The sequence below is a fragment of the Heteronotia binoei genome, chromosome 20, assembly GCF_032191835.1.
Source record: "Heteronotia binoei isolate CCM8104 ecotype False Entrance Well chromosome 20, APGP_CSIRO_Hbin_v1, whole genome shotgun sequence".
In the NCBI taxonomy this organism is placed as follows: domain Eukaryota; kingdom Metazoa; phylum Chordata; class Lepidosauria; order Squamata; family Gekkonidae; genus Heteronotia; species Heteronotia binoei.
In genome coordinates this window covers 1,813,462-1,841,366 of record NC_083242.1, presented here as the reverse complement: position 1 = coordinate 1,841,366, position 27,905 = coordinate 1,813,462, and the positions used below count along the sequence as shown (strand labels likewise).

At 48.5% G+C, this 27,905-nt stretch overlaps 1 protein-coding gene across 1 annotated transcript in view; it reads right to left on the bottom strand.

Moving 5' to 3' along the window:
- Positions 1-27,905, bottom strand: part of PKD1 (polycystin 1, transient receptor potential channel interacting) — a 148,484-nt gene that overhangs the window by 95,078 nt on the left and 25,501 nt on the right. Inside the window, exons 2-3 of the mRNA XM_060260957.1 lie at positions 3,982-4,053; positions 1,858-1,929 (exon numbers count right to left, since the gene is read on the bottom strand). Coding sequence (XP_060116940.1) covers positions 1,858-1,929; positions 3,982-4,053 — 144 coding nt within the window. The remainder of the gene's footprint in view (positions 1-1,857; positions 1,930-3,981; positions 4,054-27,905) is intronic.

The window sequence follows — 27,905 nt, the reverse complement described above, 5'->3', positions numbered from 1 at the left end:
CTTGTGGCGAGAGTCCTCGGGGAGGCAGGTAGGAAAGGTTGCACTTGGGGCTTAACGGTCTTTTTGAAGGTTAGATGGTAGTGCATTTTTCCAAAGCAAAGCAAAGAATTAACATCCCGGACGAATTCACTGGTCTTCCTCACTGGAGTAGCAAGCCAAGACTTGTATTAGCACAGAGACATTTTAAACCTGACAAAGTGTATTCCCTAACGGAAGACTGTTCATCTCTGAGGCTCCAACTGCAATTGTCTATACCAGGGGTGGCAAAACTGTGGCTCTTTCACACATATTGTGTGGCTCTCTAAGCTCCCACTGCCCCTGTTAGCTGGCTTGGAGAATGCATTTAAAGTTGTTTTCTTACCACCTCTCCCTCCCTCACATCTTCCTTCCTTCGCTCTCAAACATCTGACATTTATTCTTTGTGGCTCTTATGTTAAGCAAGTCCGGCCACCCTTGGTCTATTCAGCAATTGTAAACGCTGGAGAGTGTCTAAGCATAAATTTGAAGGGAATACTGGGTATTCAGTCACTGAACTCAAGGCTTTACCTAGTGTACTGCAGCCTGAAGAAGGCAAATGAAATGGATAGTTACCTAGGCAATCCATCGCTGCTGTTGCTGCAACATCAACCTTCTACTGTAATTTTGCCAATTGTTGTTAAAATCTGGCATCTAGTGTTTTTTGTTAATAATACTGATGTTAAATTGTTTGCTTCAAAATATAGAGTAGCAAGCCAAGACCTGTGTTAACAGTTACTTCTATACAGTTTTTCCTTTTGTTACAATACTACCTGGAGGTTGGCAATTCTAGCTAATAATAGGATTCTCTCCTCAGGCCAAACTTCTTGACTCCAAAGGAGTCCACAGCGCTATTCATGCAGATGTCCGATTTTTTCCTCATAGCCAGACCTCAGATTCAGCAGGAGCTCACAGGAGGGCAGCTCCTGAACCTTTCTGTAGGTTCCCCCTCTTCCTCCCCACCTACCTTGTCCATTGAATAGGAGGTGCAGCTGCATAACAATCCCTGGATTAGGAAAGCGGGCAGCCAGCCAGTCCCCAGGGGCTTTGCCACACCCCTAGCAGCCCTCATTAACCCCTGGAGAAGCCCACACCACCCTTTCTCCACTTCTTAAGTGATTCTGGGCAGCGGGTAGCAAGCTGGCCTTTTGACTTGGGGAGGTGGCCCAGGAGAGCCCCAGCTGAATAAGGCCTGCTTGGGCTGGCTGGAACCCAAGCAGGCCTCGCTCACCCAGGGCTCTCCTTTCTTGCTTTTGGCTGGAGGGGCATATGCTAATAAGCTCTGCCACCTATTTTTCTACAAAACAACCCTGCTCACAGCCATCCATATGAGGTAGCTGAAACAAAGCTCGACCAGTCCAGGACCTCTGTGGACTCTGTCTTTGCAAACGTCAAGCGCAAAAACTAGAAGGCAGTTTGTCCCTGGGAGAGTTTGTCTCTGAGGGCATTCCTCAGTCTCTGTGCACATTCCTCTTCCTCAAGAGCTCAACTGGGTCTTAATTTGAGGAAATAAATCTGCATTTTGAAACACAGGTTGAATTACAGGCCGAATCTCAGAAATCCATTCTGCAGTGGTCTTCTCCCACACGAGTCGTCTCTAGCTTTCAGCAGAAGGCACCTTGCAACGGTGTGAAAAGCCAGCAGAGGGACAGATCCACAGGATCCAACCCTACGATAAACAGTGTCAACACACAGCAACCAGCTATGGTGAAGGCATTGGGCCCCTGAGGAATGTTTCTAAAGCCAAAAAGGGGGGCTGAATACAGCAAAGAGCGTTAAGCCCAACAGAAGGACCGATCCAGAAATGTCAGAATCAAAATTAAAAATGTGTTTGGGACTTACATTTCGCTTAAATTAAATAAATTATCAAACACGCCATCTTCTAACGTAGAAATCTTGTTGTTGCTTAAATCTCTGCAGTTAGGGAGGGGGGGAAAAAGAGAGAGACATGATCGTCAGTACTACAAACTATTTCCCCCTCCTTTCTTACTCCCTAAATATCAGCTGTTGAGGGGTGTTCCGCTCACCGCCTTTCAACTTCCTCTAGGCATTAACCGCTGGAGTGGCACTTCAGCCCGTAGGCCTCCTTCTGGCCTGCCGCCCGGCGATAGAATTTCAGCCCGGGTGCTTTTTCAGGCCCAGGTATCCGACAGTATAAACAGCTAATCCCGACTGGGCCTTGCCGACAATCCACCTCTCCCTTCTCGCACCGGGAGCCAACAGGGCCCGAAGGAACGTCGTAAACTTTCACCTACTCAGCCACTGAGGCCTGACAAGTCCCCCCCCCTCGCGCTGCCTGCCGCCTTTTCCCTCCTCGTTTTGTGCAACGATCAGGAAGGCAGAGGCTTTGGCTTGCAGAAGCGATACCGCTTGGAGGGAACCAAGGAACCGAGACCTTTAAAACTGCGGCCAATTTCCCTTTTTACAACCCAGGGGCTCGGGAGACTTGGCGCAGATTCCCGCTTCTGGTTCCGTTCAGACTTCGTCGCGGCTAGTAGAGCTCCGTTTCAGCCCAGTGCTCCTTAGCTCCAGGGTGGCATAGAAATGACCTCAATCGATTGCTTTAATAACAGTTCATGCTTTAAAAAAAAAGAAGCACCTAACTAGAGTTGCCAATCCCCAGGTGGGGGCAGGGGATCCCCCGATTTGGCGGCCCTCCCCCCGCTTCAGGGTCATCAGAAAGCGGGGGGAGGGGAGGGAAATGTCTGCTGGGAACTCTATTATTCCCTATGGAGATTTATTCCCATAGAAAATCATGGAGAATTGATCCGCGGGTAGCTGGAGCTCTGGGGGGGCTGTTATTTGGGGTATAGGCACCAAATTTTCAGTATAACATCTAGTGCCTCTCCCCAAAATAATTCCCAAGTTTCAAAAAGATTGGATCAGGGGGTCCAGTTCTATAAGCCCCAAAAGAAGGTGCCCCTATCCTTCATTATTTCCTATGGAAGGAAGGAATTGAAAAGGTGTGCTGTCCCTTTAAATGTGATGGCCAGAACTCCTTTTGGAATTCAGTTATGCTTCATAGCCTTGATCTTGGCTCCACCCCCAAAGTCCCCTGGCTCCACCCCCAAAGTCCCCAGATATTTCTTGAATTGGACTTGGCAACCCTACACCTAACCAGTATTTGATTGGTCATTTGACCATATGCTGCCCAATCCATCTATCTGAGAGCCAGTGTGGTCATGTGATTACAGTGTTGTCAGGGGTGGAATACTAGCAGGAGCTCCTTTGCATATTAGGCCACACCTCGTTGCTGTAGCCAATCCTCCAAGAGTTTACAAGGCTCTTTTTTGTAAGCTCTTAGAGGATTGGCGACATCAGGGAGGTATGGCCCCATATGCAAAGGCGCTCCTGTTAGAATTCCACCCCTGAGTGTTGCACTAGGACCTTGGAGATCTAAGTTCGAATTCCCACTTGTGCTGTGGAAGTTTGCTGGGTGACCTTGGGCCAATCACACACTCAAGTCTGATCAACCTCAGAACTGTTATGAGAATAAAATGGAGGAGAGGAGAATGTTGGGTTCACATCTGGGGAGAAAGGTGGAATGTAGATGAAGTAAATAAATATCTTCTCCTCACAACAACCCTCTGAAGGAGGCTAGGATGAGGACGCGTGGCTAGGGCACCCAGGGAAGATTCAGGGCAGTGTGAGGATCTGAACCCAGCTCTTTGCGATCCTAACTATACCTCTAGCCCGCACCACGCTGGTTCTGTTGCACAATTTCCGCCACTTCTTTTAAGTCACCAAGAGGGGAATCCTTCCCAATTCCACCCCGCCCCCCCCCCAACTCTAGCTTTGAGATTTTTCCAGACATTGTCCATAGACTTTTGGAAATTCCCTTTTGTTTTTTTTAAAATGAAAGCAGACATTTCCAGGATGCTGAACTGGATACGCCTCTTAGCGCAAATGTGGAAGCTCACGCCCACCCCCAAGTATCTGAATTTGAGTGCACTAACAAATACTTACAGTTTTGTCAGGGAAGTCAGATGTGCAAAAGTCTCAGCATTTAAAACACTGATCTTGTTGCTGGAAAGGTTTCTAGAGGGGGGAGAAGCAGAAAAAGAGAGAGAGAGAGACACCGTAAAGCTTCTTATCTTTCATATTTATTTTTTCTTTATTCTATTCCCAGGAAGCCCAACCTCAAATGGTGGAACATAGTGGGAACAATATATTAATGCAGAACACCCTTTGTAAAAATTTCATGAAAAACCACAGAATTTATGTCACAGGACTTTTTTGAAAAAAATGAAACAAAAACTATTTATGGAGCTTAAAGTTACACCCCAGAGACAGACAACAGCAAACCAGCTCTCTTCGTCTCTTGCCATGAAAATCATATGAGGCGTCGCCATAAGGCAGCACTACACAGAGAGAGAGACAGAGACACAGAGAGAGAGACAGAGACACAGAGAGAGAGACAGAAAGACAGAGAGAGAGAGAGATCTGCATGAGACTTCGTTGATCTTAAAGGTGCCAATGGACTCTAACATGCACACACAAAATTATACCTGGAACAATAAGAAATCAGCACGACTATCCCATGTCATCTTTCTGACCCTTCACAGAGCTCCAGGTCGTAGCCATGGCTCTCGCTATTTTATTCTCACAACAACCTTGTGATGTGGATCACGCTGAAAGATAGTGGAAGGAAGGAAGGAAGGAAGGAAGGAAGGAAGGAAGGAAGGAAGGAAGGAAGGAAGGAAGGAAGGAAGGAAGGAAGGAAGGAAGGAAGGAAGGAAGGAATTAGGGCTAATTCGACAATTATACAGAATTATGTAATCAGACAATTATACAGAAGATGCACAACAGTTTGTTTTATATGTATATTAAAGGAAAGTGGCTGCAAGTGACTGCCAGACACCCAAGATTCCTGTGGACGCATAGTCCTGCTGGCATGGTTTCTGAGACCTTTCGCAACTAGAAACATTACCCAAAAAGTTAACGCCTGTACTATTAAATTCCAAACAATGTGAAACAAGCCAATGTGAAACTGTTTTCTTCTAAGAGGTATGAAATGGATTTCCGTGGAGTAAAACGTTTTGGTGCTTTTGGATATAAGGCTGCCTATGTCTGCCCTGCAGAGGCCTCAAACCGATGAAACCCCAACATTCATCCGCGCCTCTCCTTCCAGTCACAAAACACAAAATCACCCCAAATGCAAATTGTTGCATAATGGCTCACAATCCTGGCGTTGTTTCCACCAGGTTATTTTACTGTTGGGTTGTTAGAGGCAGTCGTATTCAATAGGAGATCAATACATCTGATTTTAAATTGGGTTATATAGAGTAGATTTTAAATCGTGTTATTTATTTATCACTGTTTTTGTTGTTGCTGTTTTTAAGATTATTTATTGAATTGTATTTTATTTTGTTGTAAGCCACTGTGAGGCCCCCTTGTTGAGATAGCGGGTGGGCTAGAAATGTTATAAATAACGTAGGCAAGAGAGAGAAGAGATGCAGTTTCTACGGGCATGCCTTCTCTGAGAATCATTGGCAGGGACCTCCAGGGTCATCTAGTCCAACCCCCTGCACAATGCAGGAAACTCACAAATACCTATCCCAAATTCACAGGATCTTCATCGCTGTCAGATGGCCATCTAGCCTCTGTTTAAAAACCTCCAAGGAAGGAGAGCCCACCACCTCCTGAGGAAGCCTGTTCCACTGAGGAATCGCTCTAACGGTCAGGAAGTTCTTCCTAATGTTGAGCCGGAAACTTTTTTGATTTAATTTCAGCCCATTGGTTCTGGTCCTACCTTCTGGGGCCACAGAATACAATTCCACCCCATCCTCTCTAAGGCAGCCCTTCAAGTCCTTGAAGATGGTGATTATATCACCTCTCAGCCGCCTCCTCTCCAGGCTAAACATGCCCAGCTCCTTCAACCTTTCCTCATAGGACGGTCTTCAGACCCCTCACCATCTTCATCGCCCTCCTCTGGACCCATTCCAGCTTGTCTAGATCCTTCTTAAAATGTGAGAAGCTAACAGCAAAGCAAGGAAGCTGGTTTCGAATACTGAAACCAGTCAGAAGTTAAAGGGTAAAACCCTGTCTCCCTCCCAGAATGAGTAAGGGAAGGAACAGCGTTCCATCATCTGAATTATTATATTTGGCCCATTCATTATATTCCAATCTGCACTATGATCCCAACCGCCTTGTTATTTAGTACTGTGTTGTGCTGTCTTGCTTTTTTAACTATATTTTAACTGGTCTTATTGTAGTTGACTGGTTTTACTTGGATGTAATCCGCCCTGAGCCCATTTGAGAAAGGGTGGAATATATATTTACCAAAATAAATAAATAAAATAAAATAAACCACGCATGCCATCTTGAGCACCTTAGAAGGAAGCAGGACATCTTTCAAGCGGGGCATGTGGTGATAATGCTCTCATACTAAAGTTAAAGCTGCTTTCTTTCCACCTCTCTCTCCCCATCTTCCTTCCTTCCAGCTCTCAAACATCTGATCGTCTGATGTTCATGTCTTGTGGCTCTCAAACATCTGATGTTTATTCTGTGTGGCTCTTACGTTAAGCAAGTTTGGCCACCCCTGCTTTAGGGTCTAGGAATCGGGGCAATAAGATCAGAAAAATGACACATGGGAGGCTGAAACTCCCCTACCCCCAATCCAAATGCTCTCCCCCCTCAATGGCTGCTTTTCTCCAACTCAGTTGTGCATCAGAGGATCGGGTCCTGATACGGCCGGAACCTCAGCAACGAAGTATGTGCAACTCGCACCGCTCGACATATGCCTTTCCTCACTCTTCCACCACAAAGGCGGCCCTGCCCGGGATCATTTCACAGGGAGATTCTCTTCCAACAACTCCCACTCGCAGGGCTCGGGACCAAGAACGCCGGATTAGCTCCGGAGGATCAATACCGCAGAAACGCTGCTCAAAAGGCGGTTGGTTGGCTGCCTTCTGAGCTGGGTATGGGCCCCGCTGTTTTTCTAGCTCAAAAAAGTGCGTTTTCTTTGGCCGGTCCGTGTGCGCAAATAATTCGGAGCCGCTCAGAAAGAGGGGCTTCCCGTCCTCTGCCCCAAACGACGTGCAGAGAAAATGCAAGTTCTCCATATGCAGAAAAACTTATTTTGCAGACATTTTTGCAAGATTTGTTCCCATCATGAAAACTGTTTCCTGTATCTGAAATCATGTTATGTTGGGTTTTTTTCCTCTCCTTCCAGACTGGCCTCAATGTAGGCGGCGACCACCTTTTTCCTTCTGAAGGCCACTCAATCCCTCTTTTATTTGCCCTTTACTCTCTAATCTCCATCCCACCCGCCCCCCCCCCCCCCCGTCAAATGGAGCCATGATACCAAAACTGCCCCGTGAAGCACAAGAGAACTTGGGCCCCTGGGATCTCAGCCGCACCGCATCCTGCACAGCCACATTTGTGTGATTCCTGGCTCTCTGCCACGTCCACCAAACACAGGCCAGGCCTTTCCCTTTTCTCTTCTCTTTGGCTTTCTGCCCAAACCACCAGCAGCTTCAAATATGGCCACCCCATCGCCAGCCTCCACCCACTCAAATCTTCCAAGCCCCAAACGAAATAGAACCATCAAACTAGACCATTTCTTTTTGTCTTTTGGAGCAATGCACCACCAATTCTCTCCAGGAGGCGTGCTCCAGGATCCAGCAAGGGCAAGGAAACTGGCCGACTGGAGGGGAAGGATCCTGGGTTCAAATCTCACCTGAGTAGGAGCAACTTTGGCAAATGTGACCCCCCTCCCACATGGGGATAATGATACCTTGTGACGGAAACACCCCCATCTTCAGACTAGCTCCTCTGTTTTGGTGATGCCCCAGTCCAATTCTGGGCTCTTGTACATGGAAGTTTTATGCTCACCCACTGGGGCTCTGTGTTGCAATGGAAGGACAGCGCTGAAAGCCGCATTTCTAGAATGCAAAAGTGGGCAAGAAACCCCTTAAATGAACATTAGACTTGACAACTCCACAGCGACAGAATCAGCAGCAGTTGCAAAGGTGCCGCAGACGAAGCGCTGCTTTCGTGCCCGCACTTCCTTCCCAGCGTGGCACAGGGGGCCACTGTTGCGATCTGTCCAAAGAACACAGACAGCAATGCTAAAGTGCTCCGGCAGCCTTGCTGCCAAGTGTGATGTCATGTTCCCATTATGTCATCTGTAGGCCTATTCTGCCTTTGTTCCTCTGAGAAGGAGGGGGGGGGGCTGAGAGAAAGGGGGAAGGGGGTTTGAAAGAGAGCGGCTCCAGACTCCCCTTCTCCCAGCCTTTGACGGGGCAAGGCCAGCAGCCAGCGCGGTAATGAGAAAAGCATCCACCGGCAAGGGAAACGGCCTGCGCAGACTGAGGGTGGAGGAAATCTGAAGTGATTTGCTGGAACGGCAACTTCAGAAGTGGCGAAATGGCAAGCTCAAGAGAAAGCACAGTTCAGAACGCGCAGGTGGGGTGGATTCTGAGGCGACTTGGGGATCAGGATCCCAAACCCACAACCTCCCTGAGAAGGGTCGCCAAGTCCAATTCAAGAAATATCTGGGGACTTTGGGGGTGGAGCCAGGAGACTTTGGGGGTGGAGCCAGGAGACATTGGGGTGGAGCCAAGATCAAGGCTGTGACAAGCATAATTGAACTCCAAAGGGAGTTCTGGCCATCACATTTAAAGGGACGGCACACCTTTTCAATGCCTTCCTTCCATAGGAAATAATGAAGGATAGGGGCACCTTCTTTTGGGGCTCATAGAATTGGACCCCCTGGTCCAATCTTTTTGAAACTTGGAGGGTATTTTGGGGAGAGGCACTAGATGCTATGCTGAAAATATGGTGCCCCTACCTCAAAAAACAGCCCCTCCAGAGCCCCAGATACCTGTGGATTAATTCTCCATGATTTTCTATGGGAATAAATCTCCATAGGGAATAACAGAGTTCCCAGCAGACATTTCCCTCCCCTCCCCTCCCCCCGCTTCCTGACGACCCTGAAGCGGGGAGAGGGTCTCCAAACCGGGGGATCCCCTGCCCCCACCTGGGGATTGGCAACCCTATCCCTGAGGGAGGATTTGTCTCTATATCTTTACTCTTTAGATCAGGGGTGGCCAAACATGCTTAATGCAAGAGCCACATAGAACAACGGTCAGATGTTCGAGAGCCGCAAACACCTGATTTGAATGTGAGCATGGCTGAAGAAAGAGCCCTTGCCTGCAGTGGGCTGGGCACAGCGTCTAGGTAAGGCCGGGCCGCTGCCCATGTGCCATAGCTGAACGTATGCATCGCTACTTAGCGTGCGTAGCAGCCCAGTGGAACCAGAAGCCGTCACAGTGCAGAGTCCTGCAGGTGACTGACTGTTCTTTCTCCTTGCTGGCATCACCTTTATATAAAGCAGGGGTGGCCAAACTGTGACTCTTTCACACATGTTGTGTGGCTCTCAAAGCCCTCACCACCCCATTGGCCAGCTTGGAGAAGGCATTTGTCTCTTTACATCACTTCTCTGAGCCCAGTCGGCCTGGTGGCTTGGAGAATGCAGTTAAAGTTGCTTTCTCTCCACTTCTCCCTCCTCACCCCCATCTTCCTTCCTTCCTTCCTTCCTGTCTTGCGACTCTCAAACATCTGATGTTTATTCTATATGGCTTTTATGTTAAGCAAGTTTGGCCACGCCTGCACTAAACCAAACTGCTTCTCCACAGGTACATCAGATTCTATATTTATTTACTAACCTTCCCAATCTATAGGGCAGGAATCCCCAATATGGGGTCCATCAACACCTCATTCCTGCCAAGTGTTTTTAGAACATGGGGGGGGGGCTTTCACCAGCAAGGCTTCCAATTGGCCACTGGAGATTTGGTTGACTGTGCAGATTTTTTTTTAGAACGTTGCTTCGGATTTTCTCTATGCGACTGGACGTAAGCTGCAGTGGCCATTTTGTAGCTGGCTCTGCCTACTGTGGCAGCCATTTTGTGGGTATGCCCACCACACTGTGTCAGAATTCCAAAGGATTCCAAACTTTTCAAAGAATTCCAAACTTTTCTCCCTTTCTCACAATACAAGAACTCGTGGGCATTCGATGAAATTGCTGAGCAGCCAGGTTAAAACGGATAAAAGGAAGTCCTTCTTCACCCAAAGGGTGATTGGCACGTGGAATTCACTGCCACAGGAGGTGGTGGCGGCCACAAGCATAGCCACCTTCAAGAGGGGTTTAGATAAAAATATGGAGCACAGGTCCATCAGTGGCTATTAGCCACAGTGTGTGTGTGTATATATAAAAATTTTCGCCACTGTGTGACACAGAATGTTGGACTGGATGGGCCATTGGCCTGATCCAACATGGCTTCTCTTATGTTCTTATGTGACACAGAGTGTTGGACTGGATGGGCCATTGGCCTGATCCAACATGGCTTCTCTTATGTTCTTATGTGACACAGAGTGTTGGACTGGATGGGCCATTGGCCTGATCCAACAGGGCTTCTCTTATGTTCTTATGTGACACAGAGTGTTGGACTGGAGGGGCCATTGGCCTGATCCAACATGGCTTCTCTTATGTTCTTATGTGACACAGAGTGTTGGACTGGATGGGCCATTGGCCTGATCCAACATGGCTTCTCTTATGTTCTTATGTGACACAGAGTGTTGGACTGGATGGGCCATTGGCCTGATCCAACATGGCTTCTCTTATGTTCTTATGTGACACAGAGTGTTGGACTGGTGGGCCACTGGCCTGATCTAACATGGCTTCTCTTATGTTCTTATGTGACACAGAGTGTTGGACTGGATGGGCCATTGGCCTGATCCAACAGGGCTTCTCTTATGTTCTTATGTGACACAGAGTGTTGGACTGGAGGGGCCACTGGCCTGATCCAACAGGGCTTCTCTTATGTTCTTATGTGACACAGAGTGTTGGACTGGATGGGCCATTGGCCTGATCCAACAGGGCTTCTCTTATGTTCTTATGTGACACAGAGTGTTGGACTGGAGGGGCCATTGGCCTGATCCAACATGGCTTCTCTTATGTTCTTATGTGACACAGAGTGTTGGAGGGGCCATTGGCCTGATCCAACATGGCTTCTCTTATGTTCTTATGTGTCCACACAGCCAAAAAAGTTGGGGAATCCATCCAAAAAAAGACATCAGCAACCACCATTCCTTTACAAACTAACCCTTCCTTGGGCTGTAAACAACTGCAATGGCTGGGTAAGAATTATCTGTTTCCCACTTTTCTGAGGTTAAGGCAAATTTAATTTCAAGAGGGGGCAAAGGAATGAGATTTCAAGCTGCTTTTTAGTGACAGTATCTATCCCTCAAGTTCACTCCAGCCGGTCTGTCGCTGGATGCAACGTCTGAAGAAAGACTCTCTTTGGAAGGGGGGTGCTTGAAGAAGCTGGGAGGTTGATTAAACTGTTGCCATGGCGAAGGCACCGGAATGGCGGACAGAGAATGCCAGACGTGTCTGTCTCTGCGTTAACAGGGGCTGCAGACTGTCTTGCTCATATATAACCCTCACCAGAAAACAGGATTTCTTGCAAGAAAAACACACACACACACACACATGCGCGCTCTCTTTTTCCCATACGGAAACCAGGAAGACGGGTGGTTTGATTCCCCCCTCTTTTTTCCAACAATTCTGCTCCCCCTTTGCTGGTTTTGGGGGTTTTTTGGACCGCAGCTGGGAGCAGAACCACTTGTGTGTTCCAGCCATCTTAAGCGCCGCTTCTGAAATGTCTGCCTGCGGGTGTGGGGAGAGACTACAGGCTCACAGCATATGTACTCTGTGCTATGGCCATTGCTGCTTTGAGGCACGAATAAGCTTTGCTTTGGCTACGCATGGCTCACTCTGCCAAGGAGAGTGGCGAAGATCGTCCCGGCTGCTTGTAGGTGCCAGGGGGGAAGCTCACTATGCATGAGTCTATCAGAGAGAGGACGAACATCACTTGCACAGAAAAACAGAGCAGAAATAGCTTTGCACGGCTTCACAAAACCGTGAGGGCAGAGAACAGACTTCTGCAGGCAGAACGCTCTGGAATAAGAGTGCCTCTGGGCGCGTGCTTCCCACTATGCAGTCTCAAGGGAGTGAGGGCTTCCCACTATGCAGTCTCAAGGGAGTGAGGGCTTCCCACTATGCAGTCTCAAGGGAGTGAGGGCTTCCCACTATGCAGTCTCAAGGGAGTGAGGGCTTCCCACTATGCAGTCCCAGGGGAGTGAGGGCTTCCCACTATGCAGTCTCAAGGGAGTGAGGGCTTCCCACTATGCAGTCTCAAGGGAGTGAAATTCCAGATCCAGAGGGGCTAGCTTCCGAAGCAGGGTCAATTTTGGAAACTCCTGACTCAATATTTTTTTAAAAACCTCCACAACCAGAATTTGCCAAGTGATGCAAACCCCCCCCCCCCCTCCACACACACGCAGTTCCAGGTGGGATGCATCTCATTTTGTAAACATCTCATTTTAAAAAAAATCTATTAAACAGTCCTTGGAGCCGGAGACAAATCCTCCCAGACGATCCTTTTTTCTCCATATATGGTTATTGGAACCGACTACAGGGATCAAGCTGCTCAAACTAAAGGGGACATGATTACCTCATGAGGCAGCCTTGTTTTCGGGTGAGCGAGGCACCCACTCACGTGTCCCCAACATTTTCCTCCTCCCCCTCACCCCAAAAAAGATTGCCATTTCCACGGGCACGCACCTAAGGACTGCCGAGGAGCTAAACTTCAGCCACCCCGGTCGTCCGTGTCTTTAAATCGAGAGCTGCGTTTGCATCAACAAAATCTCGTCTCTTTTAATGAGCGTTAAATAACAGCAATAGCAAACCACAGCAAGTTTCAGAGGAAGGGGATCTCAACAATCCACATGCATTAATTCAGATCGTTGTTGTGCTTAGATTCGAGCCCAGTTAAATCCAACACGACTATCGTTTGAAACTGTCCTCAGACTGGCATTCAGGGTAGCCACACCGGTCTGAAGCAGCAGAACAAGGCGGCAATCCAGTGGCACCTTTAAGACCATCAAAGTTTCATTCAAGGTATAAGCTTTCCTCTGTGTGCACAAAATCACAGAATCATAAGAGTTGGAAGAGAACTCCGGGGTCATCTAGTCCAGTCCCCTGCACAGTGCGGGAAATTCACAAATACCTTCCCTACCACATACACATACACCCCCGGTAACTCCTGCTCCATGCCCAGAAGATGGCAAAAACCTTCAGGATCCATTGACAATCTAGCCTGGAGAAAAACTGTTGCCTGACTCCAAAGTAGCAAACAGCATTTCCCTGGATATATTAAGAAGGGGCCATGAGAACTAAGCCCTAATGCGACCCTTCCTGCCCTCCTTCTCATGATCTGCCCAATTCAGAGGATCAGCCTTGCTGTCAGAGGGCCATCTAGCCTCTGTTGAAAAACCTCCAAGGAAGGCTTTCCATTTCTTAAGACTGGCATTGTTACCCACCTACTGAAGACAGGAGAGAGGTGGAGAAAAAATATTCATTTGTCTCAAAGAGTGGCAAGTGTGGAATTTCAACCCCAGGAACAACCTACATTTCGACCTGTTTCACACGTGCTGGAGAATTTGGGCAAAAGCAACCCAAGCACATCCGCTTCAGACTTCAGGTAGGCGGTCAGATTTTGGAATCCCCCCCCCCCCCCGTTAAAAGCCTCCCTGCCAACAGGAAACGGAAAAAGAAAGTGCAGAGATTTTCTCTCTGCTGTATGCTAGTTCTCTTCCTGAAGGGAGATTTATTTTATTTATTTTTTTGTATGCAAAGGAACACCCAAAGCCGGAATCCATCAACTACTGTCTGAAGCAAATAGGCAGCCGTGTTGGTCTGAAGTAGTAGAACAAAATAGGAGTCGATTTCACCTTTAAGACCAACTTAGTTTTATTCAGAACCTACGCTTTCGTGTGCAGGCACACTTCTTCAGATGAGGAATGAGGGACAGTAAGCAGAGACACACATAGGTGGTGGGGTTTGGAATGCCAAGTGGTAAAACCTGGTTTTTAACTTTGTACCACTTGGCATTCCAAATCCCACCAGCTATATGTGTCTCTGCTTACTGTCCCTCATTCCTCGTCTGAAGAAGTGTGCAGGCCCACGAAAGCTTACGTTCTGAATAAAACTACGTTGGTCTCAAAGGTGCAATTGACTCCTATTTTGTTCTACTGTCTGAAGGATCCATCGTCCATTCTACCTCCTTGGAGTTCTGACATTTCGTTGCCACCTTGTTCTTTACATGTGTGAACAAACCACAACCTTAATTGGCACGACAGCTCTATTAGCAAGTGTTTACTCTGACCTAGTGGCTTCCAAAAGCTCAGGGGGAAAAAATGTTATTTTGCAAAGCCTCCACTGGGAAAAAAAAGAGGCAGACGCTACTATAATTACTGGTTATGGGAGAAAATATACCACAGAAAGACTCCCCCCGCCCCATAATCCCCCTGCAGAGCAAGTCCTTAGGGAACCAGTGGTTCCTTATATAGATCAGCGTCTCTAGAGAAAAATGCAATGTGATTTTTCTCTCCCGGATAAACACCCTGGTCAGCATCTTCGAGGTTCAACAAGCGCTTCAAGGGCATCCTTAAGAAAAGGGACCGTTGAAGCCAAAATGGGAGGAGACGGACCCAAACCAAAGGGGATAAATCATGGGATCTTTTTCTCAAGGAGTGTCTATCGATGGGGCAACCATGGACTGTTTGACAGAGCAAATGTTTTCTGGGCTGGGCACTATGGAAACCGGGAACGATTTCCTGGAGGGTCTCCACATTATTTTCTCAGAAAATAGCTTCTTCCCACAGCGAGACGCAAACATCTCTGGCTGGCCATTTTTTGTTTTCGTTCTGGAATTCTATTTTCACGTCCTCAAGCATCGCTGAAGCAGTTCTGGAACTAGCCAGCAGTCCCTGGACAACACTCTAAGCCAGTTTGGTATAGGGGTTAAGTGTGCGGACTCTTATCTGGGAGAACCGGGTTTGATTCCCCACTCCTCCACTTGCAGCTGCTGGAATGGCCTTGGGTCAGCCATAGCTCTCTTATCTGGGGGAACAGGGTTGGATTCCCCACTCCTCCACTTGCACCTGGTGGCATGGCCTTGGGGTCAGCCATAGTGGTTAAGTGTGCGGACTCTTATCTGGGAGAACCAGGTTTGATTCCCCACTCCTCCACTTGCAGCTGCTGGAATGGCCTTGGGTCAGCCATAACTCTCGCAGGAGTTGTCCTTGAAAGGGCAGCTGCTGGGAGAGCCCTCGCCAGCCCCACCCACCTCACAGGGTGTCTGTTGTGGGGGGAGAAGATATAGGAGATTGTAAACTGCTCTGAGACACTGATTCAGAGAGAAGGGCAGGGTATAAATCTGTGGTGGTCTTCTTCTCTGTGGCTAGCAACTGTGAGTCCATTTTGGGGTTCCATCAGGCCCAGTCCAAGGAGCCGCATCCTGAAATCAGGTGAAGCACTGATCTTATGAAGCCCCTGTGACAGCACAGAGGGTAGTGGAAGGTTTGGGACACGATCCAAGACTCCTGCAACACTGCCAAGAACCCCTGAAGAGCCCCTCTCAGTTGCTCAGGTCAAGGTATCACCAGCCCAAGCAACCATCTGGGTTGCTTGTGAGGTTGGAGAACTCTGAAACTCGCCCATCTCCCTTCTGCAGGGCACTGTGAGCTTCACCAGGCATGGGCGCATCTTCCCTTGAGAGAGGGGGCAGCACGCCAGCAGCCAACCATGCTCAATGGGGCACCAGGGACAACTTCCAGCAACAGACTTTATACAAGCCCCGGGCATTTGCCCAGATTGTCCCCACTCTAAAACCAGCTTCAGCCCTAAGCCCACTCCAAGATGGAACATAGAAGTTTTCTATTCTTTTTTTTCTGCTGAAGAAGGAACAAATCCAGGACATGTCAGGAGCTACCTCCTTCCTTCCTTCCTTCCTTCCTTCCTTCCTCCCTTCCCTCCTCCCTCCCCTCTCTCCCTTCCTCTCTCCCTCCCTCCCTTCCCTCCTCCCTCCCCTCCTCCCTCCCCTCTCTCCCTTACTCTCTCCCTTCCTTCCTTCCTTCCCTCCTTCCTCCTTCCCTCTCTTCCTTCCTTCCTTCCTTCCTCCCTTCCCTCCTTCCTTCCTTCCTCCCTCCCTCCCTCCCTTCCTCCCTTCCTTCCTTCCTTCCTTCCTCCCTCCCTCTGAAAGAGGCTGAAGCCCAGGCCTTGCCTATAGCCAGTGCCAACTTTGTCTTAGGCTGCTCGAGAAGGATTGAAAGACCTTTGGAAGAATAAGAGACTGGATTTACACTCGAAGTCTCAGAGCAGTTTACAACCTCCTTTCTCTTCCCCTTCCCACAACAGACACTCTGTGAAGTAGGTGGGACTGAGAGAACTCTGAGAGAACCGTGACTGGCCCAAGGTCACTCCAGCAGCTGCAAGTGGAGGAGTGGGGGATCAAACCTGGTTCTCCAGAGAAGAGTCTGCACACTTAACTACTACACCAAACTGCCTTTGGTTAAGCATCTCCCCATAGTTTGGAAGTGAGAATGAGTCCAACGTGTAGCTGATGGACACGAATGTGCATACAAATGCAGAGAAAAGTGCTTCTTGAACATACGTGAACTGCATGCCTTCTACTGAAGCTGGCTTCTACTAATTCAGAGAAGAAGAAGAAAGACAACTACACCGGATTCATATCCTGCCCTCCACTCCAAATCTCAGAGTCTCAGAGTGGCTCACAATCTCCTTTACTTCCTCCCCCACAACAAACACCCTGTGAGGTGGGTGGGGCTGAGAGAGCTCTCCCAGCAAGTTGCCCTTTCAAGGACAACTCTGTGAGAGTTATGCCTGACCCAAGGCCATGCCAGCAGCTGCAAGTGGAGGAGTGGGGAATCAAAACCGGTTCTCCCAGATAAGAGTCCACACACTTAACCACTACACCAAACTGGCTCTCTCAGTCCAGTGAAATCAGCACTGTCTACTCAGACTGGCAGTAGCCCCCCAAGGTCTCAGGTGGAGATCTTTCCCATCACAGATGACCTGGTCATTTTCACTGGAGATGCTGCCGGGGACTGAACCTGGGACCTCCTGCATGCCAAAGAGAGGCTCTTCCTCTCAGCCACGGCCCCTCCCCCTTTTCCAGTTTTCTTCTACATTCCCAGAGAGGCTCCAATGGAGCTTTGCATTCTCCCTTCTGTTATTTACTGTTTTACTCTGGTACCGTTATGTTTCTGATCACACAGAGAGCGAACCCACAAATCAGCGTGCTTACGAAGTCGCTGTAGACTTTGAATCTGCTAACCGAACAACACGATGGTCTGATTCAGTATCAGCAGCTTCATGTGCATTCAGAAAACCCAGATTTGTTTTCGTGCTGGTCCAAACCAGCTCTTGCCAGCTTCTTGTAAAAAGACAGCTCCTCACAGGTGGGACTTGCTCTCGTGGGGGGAGGGGAAGACTTGATTTTTGGGAACTTCAGTCAGGCCACAAAAACCCCCAGATGGGATATTTCAGAGAGAATTCTTTCAGTCCTGGGGGCAGACTTCTGCATCTTCAACCACACTCATCCAGCCACTCTTAAAAGTGCTCTGTTTGAGACCAAAGAAAGAACAGCCTTTCCCCCCCTGCAGGTCTAAACCAGCAGTAAAATGCACAAACGGTTTCCTTGACACCCGAGTTGTTATGGCTGCACTCTGCGGCCCAGAAACAGAGAAACGGGTCATCCAGATGCACTGGAGGGGGAAAAAAACCTGTTTCAGACCAGAGATTCTTGTCCAAGGAACCACCTGGAAAGTTACCCTCTTAGCTCACCCTGGCTGTCTGGCTACCTTTACCCAGCTGCAAGATGGATGGCTCAGGGATGGAGAGCCAAAAACACATCCCTCATGTCCACGAGCCAAAAAAGGGGATGGGGGAGAACATCTTCACAGTCCCCACACCCTGCTCTGTTCTCAAGTTCAAGACAATTCATTTCCAACTTTGATCCCATGTGGAGCAGAAACTGCGCAAAAGACAGTGGATCAAATAAACACAATGAAGCTGCCTTATACTGAATCAGAAGCAAAAAGACCCGTTCCTGTGTGCTACGCTCAATGAATAAACGCGATATAAAATCATATACAATTCACAGGCATCACAAAGCCTGCATGCATCCGTTTTTGCACATCAAACCGTAACGACGCAGTGAGCGTCCTATTCCAGTTACTATTCCATCAGTTGGCCTCCCTTGTTGTGACATCACGCTTTACTATTGTGCTATTTATTATTACCATCATTTTTTTTTCTTGGGCCAATAATTGTTTTATTCTGTAAAATGTGCCCTTCCGGCCTTATTTATCGTTCTATTGTTCTATTTTTTATTGCATTGTTTTTCAGTTCTAAACTGTAAGTTTTTATTGTCGTTCAGTTTATGTTGTGATCCGCCCTGAGCCCGTTTACGGGAAAGGGCGGAATAGAAGCCTACTAAATAAATAAATGAAACAAATCCATTAATTCCAATTTCATTCAACACCAGTTTCAATGACGAGGAACGGAAGGGCTACATGTATTTATTTTGCACAATGAAGTGCACGAAACCCTCAGCAACGTTCATGAGAGTATGGTGATATCCAAAAGTCCACCAAGTCCAGAAATTTATTCTTTGTTTTGAATATCTTCTGCCAATGGACTGCGCTTGGCAGTGTACTTCAAAAAATTACGTGAAGTTCCTGCATTGTGCAGGCGGTTGGACTAGATGACCCTGGAGGTCCCTTCCGACGCTGTGATTCTATGATACTAATAATGACGAATGCTCCTGCATGGGATCTTCAAGGACTGCAATCCCAGGAGAGTCTTGTTTTCTTTTAATGCAAACACCGGCTTTAAGCCGGAAGCCGCTGACGCATCTTGGGGGAATGAATTCCTAAATTTAATCAATCATACATTCCCTGGGATGGTGCTTCTCTTTACTCTAGACAGGAATCTACTGCTAAATCCATTTATAGTGAACCCAGGGTCAAAAATAGAGCAAAAGAAAAGTTTCTGCTCATTCACACATCGACAGTTCATAATTGTTGTGTCTTTTTCTCGAAAATGAGCAGGGGGCAATCACTCTTCCTCATTTTATGCACCCTTTTCTGTATCTTTCGGGATGACTGCCCCACCCCAAAAGCAGCATAAACAGGGAAGCTGCCCAAATTTAGCAATGCTGTGAGTAGACACGCAAAGCTATTTTAAGGCCAGGCCAGACCCTCGGTCTATCCAGATCCACCAAGCGGGAGAGGTTCAGTCTTCAGAAGAAGAAGAAGAAGATATTGGATTTATATCCTGCCCTCCACTCCGAAGAGTCTCAGAGCGGCTCACAATCTCCTTTCCCTTCCTCCCCCACAACAAACACCCTGTGAGGTAGATGAAGATATTGGATTTATATCCCACCCTCCACTCCGAAGAGTCTCAGAGCGGCTCACAATCTCCTTTCCCTTCCTCCCCCACAACAGACACCCTGTGAGGTAGATGAAGATATTGGATTTATATCCCACCCTCCACTCCGAAGAGTCTCAGAGCGGCTCACAATCTCCTTTACCTTCCTCCCCCACAACAGACACCCTGTGAGGTAGATGAAGATATTGGATTTATATCCCGCCCTCCACTCCGAAGAGTCTCACAGAGGCTCACAATCTCCTTTCCCTTCCTCCCCCACAACAGACACCCTGTGAGGTAGATGAAGATATTGGATTTATATCCCGCCCTCCACTCCGAAGAGTCTCAGAGCGGCTCACAATCTCCTTTCCCTTCCTCCCCCACAACAGACACCCTGTGAGGTAGATGAAGATATTGGATTTATATCCCGCCCTCCACTCCGAAGAGTCTCAGAGCGGCTCACAATCTCCTTTCCCTTCCTCCCCCACAACAGACACCCTGTGAGGTGGGCGGGGCTGGAGAGGGCTCTCACAGTAGCTGCCCTTTCAAGGACAACCTCTGCCAGAGCTATGGCTGACCCAAGGCCATTCCAGCAGGTGCAAGTGGAGGAGTGGGGAATCAAACCCGGTTCTCCCAGATAAGTGTCCGCACACTTCACCACTACACCAAACTGGCTCTCCAGGATAGTCTGGTGCTTTCAGCCTGGGCCTCCTGAACTCTCTGATATCCTAACCACAACACCACACTGGCTGTTAACAGTCTAACCCAGGGGTTGCCTAACTCGCTTAATGCAACAGCCACACAGAATAAATGTCAGATGTTTGAGAGCTGTAAGACATGAGCATGAGATGCTTGAGAACCACAAGACAGGAAGGAAAGCAGGCAGGCAAATAGATGGGGGAAGTGGAGGCAGAAAGAAAGCAACTTTAACTTGAAATGCATTCCCCAAGCTATCAGCTGGCTTGAAGGAAGAGGAGGAGGAGAAGAAGAAGAAGAAGGAGACAACCACCGCAGATTTAGACCCTGCCCTTCTCTCTGAATCAGAGTCTCAGAGCGGCTTACAATCTCCTTTTGTAAGAAAGCAGAGAAAGAAGTCCTTTTCTCCCTTTTTTCCAGTTGGGTTAGAACGGAAAAAAGGAAGTCCTTCTTCAACCAAAGGATGATTAACAGGTGGAATTCACTGCCACAGGAGGTGGTGGCGGCTACAAGCATAGCCAGCTTCAAGAGGGGATTGGATAAAAATATGGAGCACATGTCCATCAGTGGCTATTAGCCACAGTATATACATGTATATATATGTGTGTGTGTGTGTGTGTGTATAGATATGTGTGTGTATATATATATATATATATATATACACACACACACATATTGGCCACTGTGTGACACAGAGTGTTGGACTGGATGGGCCATTGGCTTGATCCAACATGGCTCCTCTTATGTTTTTATCTTCTTCCTCCACAACAGACATCCTGTGAGGTAGGTGGGGCTGCGAGAGCTCTTACAACAGCTGCCCTTTCAAGGACGACTCCTACCAGAGCTATGTCTGACCGAAGGCCCTGCCAGCAGGTGCAAGTGGAGGAGTGGGGAATCAAACCCGGCTCTCTCAGATAAGTCCACACACTTAACCACGACACCAAACTGGTTCTCATTTAAATGCCTTCTCCAAGCTGGCCAATGGGCCGTTGAGTCTTCAAGAGCCACACAATATGTGTGAAAGAACCACATGCGCACCCTGAGCCACCGTCTGTCAAACCAAACCAAGTCTTCAAGAGAGTCATCCCCTTGGACCCAATTAATGATCCACTATAATCTGGCACCTGGTTCCTTACCAGATCCTCTGGAGGGTCCAGAACCAGCGAGGCAGAGACCAAAGCCTCTTCTTCTTGCCGCCCTCCAGCAAGTGGCATTTTCACGGTACACTGCTGCTGGACACGGAGGTTCCACTGAGCCCTTGCGGCTGAGCCCTTGCTGCCCGTCTCCTCCAACCTCTATTCTCTCTCCGTCGCTCCAAGACCTGCCACCTGCTCTCTGGCACCTTAAGGCCCGACTAATCTGTTCCTTTTAATCTTCCCTCGTAAAAGAATTATGTATCGCACTGCATTAAAGTCTAACCGCATTATCAATTGTTAACAGCTGATGAGAACACGGCGGCCGAGGGGCGGGGCACTCTCTCCTAAGTTAGCACAACACATCTGCCCTGCTCGACGGCAAGTAGCAAGACCCTCGATCCAAGAATCGGCGCCTTTGGGCATCGATAACGGTTTAGAAGCCGTTCCAGTTGTGGATCAGGGCACGAAGGACCTTTTTTTGGAGGGGGGAGGTCTTGTTTGCTATCTTTCAAGCAGGGCCATCCTGTCTGTTGTCATCCCAGCAGGGCTGGTGCGTTCGAGCCCATTGGCTCCTGGGCCTCCAAAGGAAACATCTGCACATTCCAGACACATTTGGTAACGGGAGTGAAACCCATCCTTGAAGTGAAATTTTACAGCCGCCGCGCAAGGAACACCAAACGCAGGAGTGAGCGGGCCCTGGCAGCCACCGGTGGAAAAGTTACGTTTAAAATATTATTCCGAGAGAGGCGGCAGCCGTAGTCTCAAATTAATCACGGGAGTGTGCCTTCGGAGGAGGGAGGGGGGCTCGCATTATGTAACGCTCGCCCCCCCCCCTCCAAGATCAGAAAATGGCTGCTTTTGCTTTGCTTCGGCCCCGCCCTCCGCCTCCAGACGCCTTCGCTTTTCAGCAGTGATGAGGCTTCTTTGACAGACCCGAACTCTTTCCCTGCTTAAAGGCAGGAGGAGAAAATTGAGCAGAGAGTGAGGGCGAGCAACCCACACTGCGAGCAGAAATGGAACCCCCATGTTAGAAGCAATCTACCTTAGGGTTGCCAATCCCCAGGTGGAGGCAGGGGATTCCCCGGTTTGGGGATCCTTCTTCCCCCCGCTTTGGGGTCATCAAACAGCGGGGAGGGGGAGGGAAATGTCTGCTGGGCACTCCCGTTATTCCCTATGGAGACCAATTCCCATAGGGTATAATGGCGAATTGATCCACTGGTATCTGGGGCTCAGGGGGACTGTTTTTTTGAGATAGTGGCACCCAATTTTCAGCACAGCATCCAGTCTCTCTCCTCAAAATACCCTCCAGAATTCAAAAAGATTGGAGCAGGGGGTCCAGTACTATGAGCCCAAAAGTATCCTTCATTCTTTCCACTGGAGGGAAGGCATTTAAAAGGTGAGCGGTCCTTTAAATGTGATAGCCAGAACTCCCTTTGGAATTCATGCCTGTCACACCCTTGCTCCTGGCTCCACCCCCAAAGTCCCCAGATATTTCTTGAACTGGACTTGGCAACCCTACTCATACCTTCAAGAAGCAGAGGGTGGGAAACAAAGACTAGAGAAAAGGTGACAGCATCATGCGCGGACTGGGAGGGTCCCAGAGGCATCTGGCCAGCCGCTGTTGGAGACAGAATACTGGGCTTGATGGGCCTTGGCCTGATTCATCACCACGCCCCCAAACTTTGAAGTGCCTGCTAATGAGGACGTTATCTTGGAACCACAATCGAAAACTCAAACCTGGAAGCTGTGAAAATCTCCATGCGCATGTTTCCAAAAGTTAGGAACATCATCTGTGCTTGTGTGTTAAGCATCACCAAGTCACTTCTGAGTTACGGCTACCCCATGTCCTTCAAAACATCCTCTCGTTAACAGCCTTGCAAAATGAAGGCCGTGGCTGACTTTGATGGAGTCCATCCATCTACTGGGTCAGAGAGCCAGTTTGCTGTAGTGGTTAAGAGTGCAGACTCTCATCTGGGAGAACGGGGTTTGATTCCCCACTCCTCCACTTGCAGCTGCTGGAATGGCCTTGGGTCAGCCATAACTCTGTCAGAGCAGTTCTCTCAAGAGCAGTTTCTCTCAGCCCCACCTGCCTCACAGGGTGCCTGTTGTGGGGAGGGAAGGAGAAAGGAGATTGTAAGATGCTATAAGACTTCTTCAGGTAGTGAAGAGTGGAGTATAAATCCATCCTCATCCTCCCCCCTTTACTCCTTCTGCCTTCCACTTTTCCTAGCATTCTTGTCTTTTCCAGTGACTACTGTCTTGTAATGATTGTAATGAGAGCCAGTTTGGTGCAGTGGTTAAGTGCGTAGACTCTTAACTGGGAGAACCAGGTTTGATTCCCCACTCCTCCACTTGCAGCTGCTGGAATGGCCTTGGGTCAGCCACAGCTCTCGCAGAGCTGTACTTGAAAGGGCAGCTTCTGGGAGAGCTCTCTCAGCCCCACTCACCTCACAGGGTGTCTGTTTTGGGGGAGGAAGGGAAAAGAGATTGGGACTGCTCTGAGACTCTGAGATTCAGAGTGGAGGGCAGGATATAAATCCAATATCATCGTCATCACGACCACAGCACAAAAGCCTCAGTTTAGACATTTTAGCTCCTAGGGACAGTCCAAGCTTGACTTGATCTAGAACACACTGATTTGTCTTTTTGGCAATTCAAGGTATCTGTAAAACTCTCCTCCAACAGCACATTTCAAATGAATCCACTTTCTTCCTGCCCGCTTTCTTCATTGTCCAACTTTCACACCCGAACACAATAACAGGGAATGCTTTGGCATGAATTAATTTGCTCTTTGTCGCCAACAGAATATCCTTACCCTTAAGGGTCTTTTCTAGCCCTTTCCTAATCTCAGTCCCCTTCGCATTTCTTGGGTGCCACGCCCCTTTTTATCGGTGACGGAGCCAAGGAATAGAAAACAATATCTGCAGCCGCCCATTGTGCCACAGAGCCAGTTGGCATGTTTCAAGACAGAAAGGGGGGCAAGAGGAAAGAAAGGTCACAACAGCTGCTTCCCTCTCCTAACCGAATTAACAGTCTCCACCGGGCTGCATTAACATTCAAGACCTATCAAAGAGGAAAGATTCAGCTCACATCTCCTGCACCAAGCGACAGCAAAGGTCGGGACCTCGGGCTAAGATTCTTCCCAGCTATGCGATCTCAGAGGAGAACTAAACAATCCGTCAGACCCGGATGGAACCTTGGACTGAAATCCTCAGCACCACCTTGTTTAGACCTCACACAAGCCAGGGGTCTTGGGGGGGGGGGGAGAGTTCTCCCTACCAGTCCAGCCATACCTCTCCCAGTTTGTCTACTCCTGTAATGATGCCCAAGTTCAGCTCTGAAACCAGTTCCCAGGGGGAGATGCACTAGCCATGGAATTCCATGAAGATGTGATGAGACAGACTGCCATCCAGAACAGCTCTCAAGAGTGATAGATTTCGTAGCTCTGCCCCGTAGGATGGACGCTATGCAATCTGAGCCTCCTCCCCAAACCCCACACTCTCCAAGTTCCATCCAACATTCCCTCTAAGCTGTGGAGTCTTGTGAGCAAAAATTCTGCTTCATGAGCTACTGGCATTAAAGTTGTGAGTTTCTGCATACATTAGTTTGCTCTGGGACCATTTTTTCCCCTGAGCTAAGACAAAAATGTGTGAGCCAGAGGCTAAAAAAACTGTCAGCTAGCTCACACTAACTCAGCTTAGAGGGAACAGTGGTTCCATCCCCCAAATCTCCAGGTATTTTCTAACCAGGTATTTGGAACTCCAGGTATTTGGAACTCTTGTGTACCCCATGAAGATGCGATGAGACAGACTGCCATCCAGAACAGCTCTCAAGAGTACCAGACTGCCATCCAGAACAGCTCTCAAACCACCTGGCCAGACCTCTGAGTTCCCACATGTTGAAACTGTTCCTGCCTCTCCCCCCCCATATCCTCCCAAACACAGGATGAAGCCCTGCATGTAAGCAAAACAAAGTCCCAGGGAGAACATAACACAGAAAAGACTGGCAAGCAACCCTCTGAGTTAGCGTGAGCTAGCTCACAGATTTTTAGCCTCCAGCTCACACATTTTTGTCTTAGCTCAGGAAGAAGAAGATGATATTGGATTTATATTCCACCCTCCACTCAAGAGTCTCAGAGTGGCTCACAATCTCCTTTATCTTCCTCCCCCACAACAGACACCCTGTGAGGTAGATGAAGATATTGGATTTATATCCCGCCCTCCACTCCGAAGAGTCTCAGAGCGGCTCACAATCTCCATTCCCTTCCTCCCCCACAACAGACACCCTGTGAGGTAGATGAAGATATTGGATTTATATCCCGCCCTCCACTCCGAAGAGTCTCAGAGCGGCTCACAATCTCCTTTCCCTTCCTCCCCCACAACAGGCACCCTGTGAGGTAGATGAAGATATTGGATTTATATCCCGCCCTCCACTCCGAAGAGTCTCAGAGCGGCTCACAATCTCCTTTCCCTTCCTCCCCCACAACAGACACCCTGTGAGGTAGATGAAGATATTGGATTTATATCCCGCCCTCCACTCCGAAGTGTCTCAGAGCGGCTCACAATCTCCTTTCCCTTCCTCCCCCACAACAGACACCCTGTGAGGTAGATGAAGATATTGGATTTATATCCCGCCCTCCGCTCCGAAGAGTCTCAGAGTGGCTCACAATCTCCTTTACCTTCCTCCCCCACAACAGACACCCTGTGAGGTAGATGCTGGATTTATATACTCCTCCATCTCCTTTCCCTTCCTCCCCCACAACAGACACCCTGTGAGGTAGATGAAGATATTGGATTTATATCCCGCCCTCCACTCCAAAGAGTCTCAGAGCGGCTCACAATCTCCTTTACCTTCCTCCCCCACAACAGACACTCTGTGAGGTGGGTGGGGCTGGAGAGGGCTCCCACAGCAGCTGCCCTTTCAAGGACAACCTCTGCCAGAGCTATGGCTGACCCAAGGCCATGCTAGCAGGTGCAAGTGGAGGAGTGGGGAATCAAACCCGGTTCTCCCAGATAAGAGTCCGCACACTTTACTACACCAAACTGTCTTTCCAGGATGACCCCAGAGCACAATAATTCATGCAGTAACTCTCATCTTTAATGCCAATAGCTCACAAAGTAGAATTTTTGCTCACGGGACTCTGCAGCTTAAGAGGGAACATTGGCGGCAAGTTATCTTCAACTCTGCGAGATCCTTCCCTATTTCCCAAGGCAAAACTCTGGATACAGCCTGGGCTGTGCATGATGCCGACTGGCTGTCCTCTGTGTGATGACACCTAAGAAACTCCCTCCTTTCTCCCACCCAACCCCTGAGCAGTTTTACATTGTAAATGAAGTCTTTTTTTTCTTCCTGCAATTATGACTATTTTTTTTTTTGCATAGCGATTTTTGTGCATAGCCAGCTTCAAGAGGGGATTGGATAAAAATATGGAGCAGAGGTCCAACAGTGGCTATTAGCCACAGTATACACTAATTTTTGGCCACTGTGTGACACAGAGTGTTGGACTGGATGGGCCATTGGCCTGATCCAACATGGCTTCTCTTATGTGAAACAGAGTGTTGGACTGGATGGGCCATTGGCCTGATCCAACAGGGCTTCTCTTCTGTTCTTCTGTGACATAGAGTGTTGGACTGGATGGGCCTTTGCCCTGATCCAACAGGGCTTCTCTTATGTTCTTATGTGACACAGAGTGTTGGACTGGATGGGCCATTGGCCTGATCCAACAGGGCTTCTCTTATGTTTTTCTGTGACACAGAGTGTTGGACTGGAGGGGCCATTGGCCTGATCCAACATGGCTTCTCTTATGTTCTTATGTGACACAGAGTGTTGGACTGGAGGGGCCATTGGCCTGATCCAACATGGCTTCTCTTATGTTCTTCTGTGACACAGAGTGTTGGACTGGAGGGGCCATTGGCCTGATCCAACATGGCTTCTCTTATGTTCTTATGTGACACAGAGTGTTGGACTGGAGGGGCCATTGGCCTGATTCAACATGGCTTCTCTTATGTTCTTATGTGACACAGAGTGTTGGACTGGATGGGCCATTGGCCTGATCCAACATGGCTTCTCTTATGTTCTTATGTGACACAGAGTGTTGGACTGGATGGGCCACTGGCCTGATCCAACATGGCTTCTCTTATGTTATGTTTTATGATGAACAAAATGGGTGAACAGATACACAGATATTTTGTGCATTTAAAAATCCCCAAATACGGTTGGACAGCACAGGAGACAGCTACGCAACTGATGCCTGGAAAGGAGACCAAGAGGACACTCCTCTGGAGTCAGTTTCATGAAGGAAGAAAAGGAGGACAAAAACCATTACTGGCAGCCATCATGTGAATGCACTGCTCGCTGGTTGGTTTTTTAAAAAAATCTTGGGGTGCCACATGGTCTATTCCAGCCCATCCAACTCCCCCCCCCCCCTCAACATCTTTGGGCCTAAAATATTCTCTCCAAAACAAGCTTCATTTATAGATATTTGGCAGCCGGTTTCCCTGGCCTCTCCTCTCCTCCCCCGGTTCCAGCTCCCTGCTGGAATGTCATGTTTGAAGCTCTTCCTTGTTTAATGTCTTATTGGATAAAGCAAGAGCAGAATCTGGGGCCATTGTACAAAGTATGAATTTCATTAATGGTATTCCGGCAGCTGCTTCGCAGAAGTTGTTGAGTCGATCCGTTAAATAACAAAACATGTTTGGGGGGAAGAAGGGTGTTCAAATCTAGACTCAGAGAGCCAGTTTGGTGTAGTGGTTAAG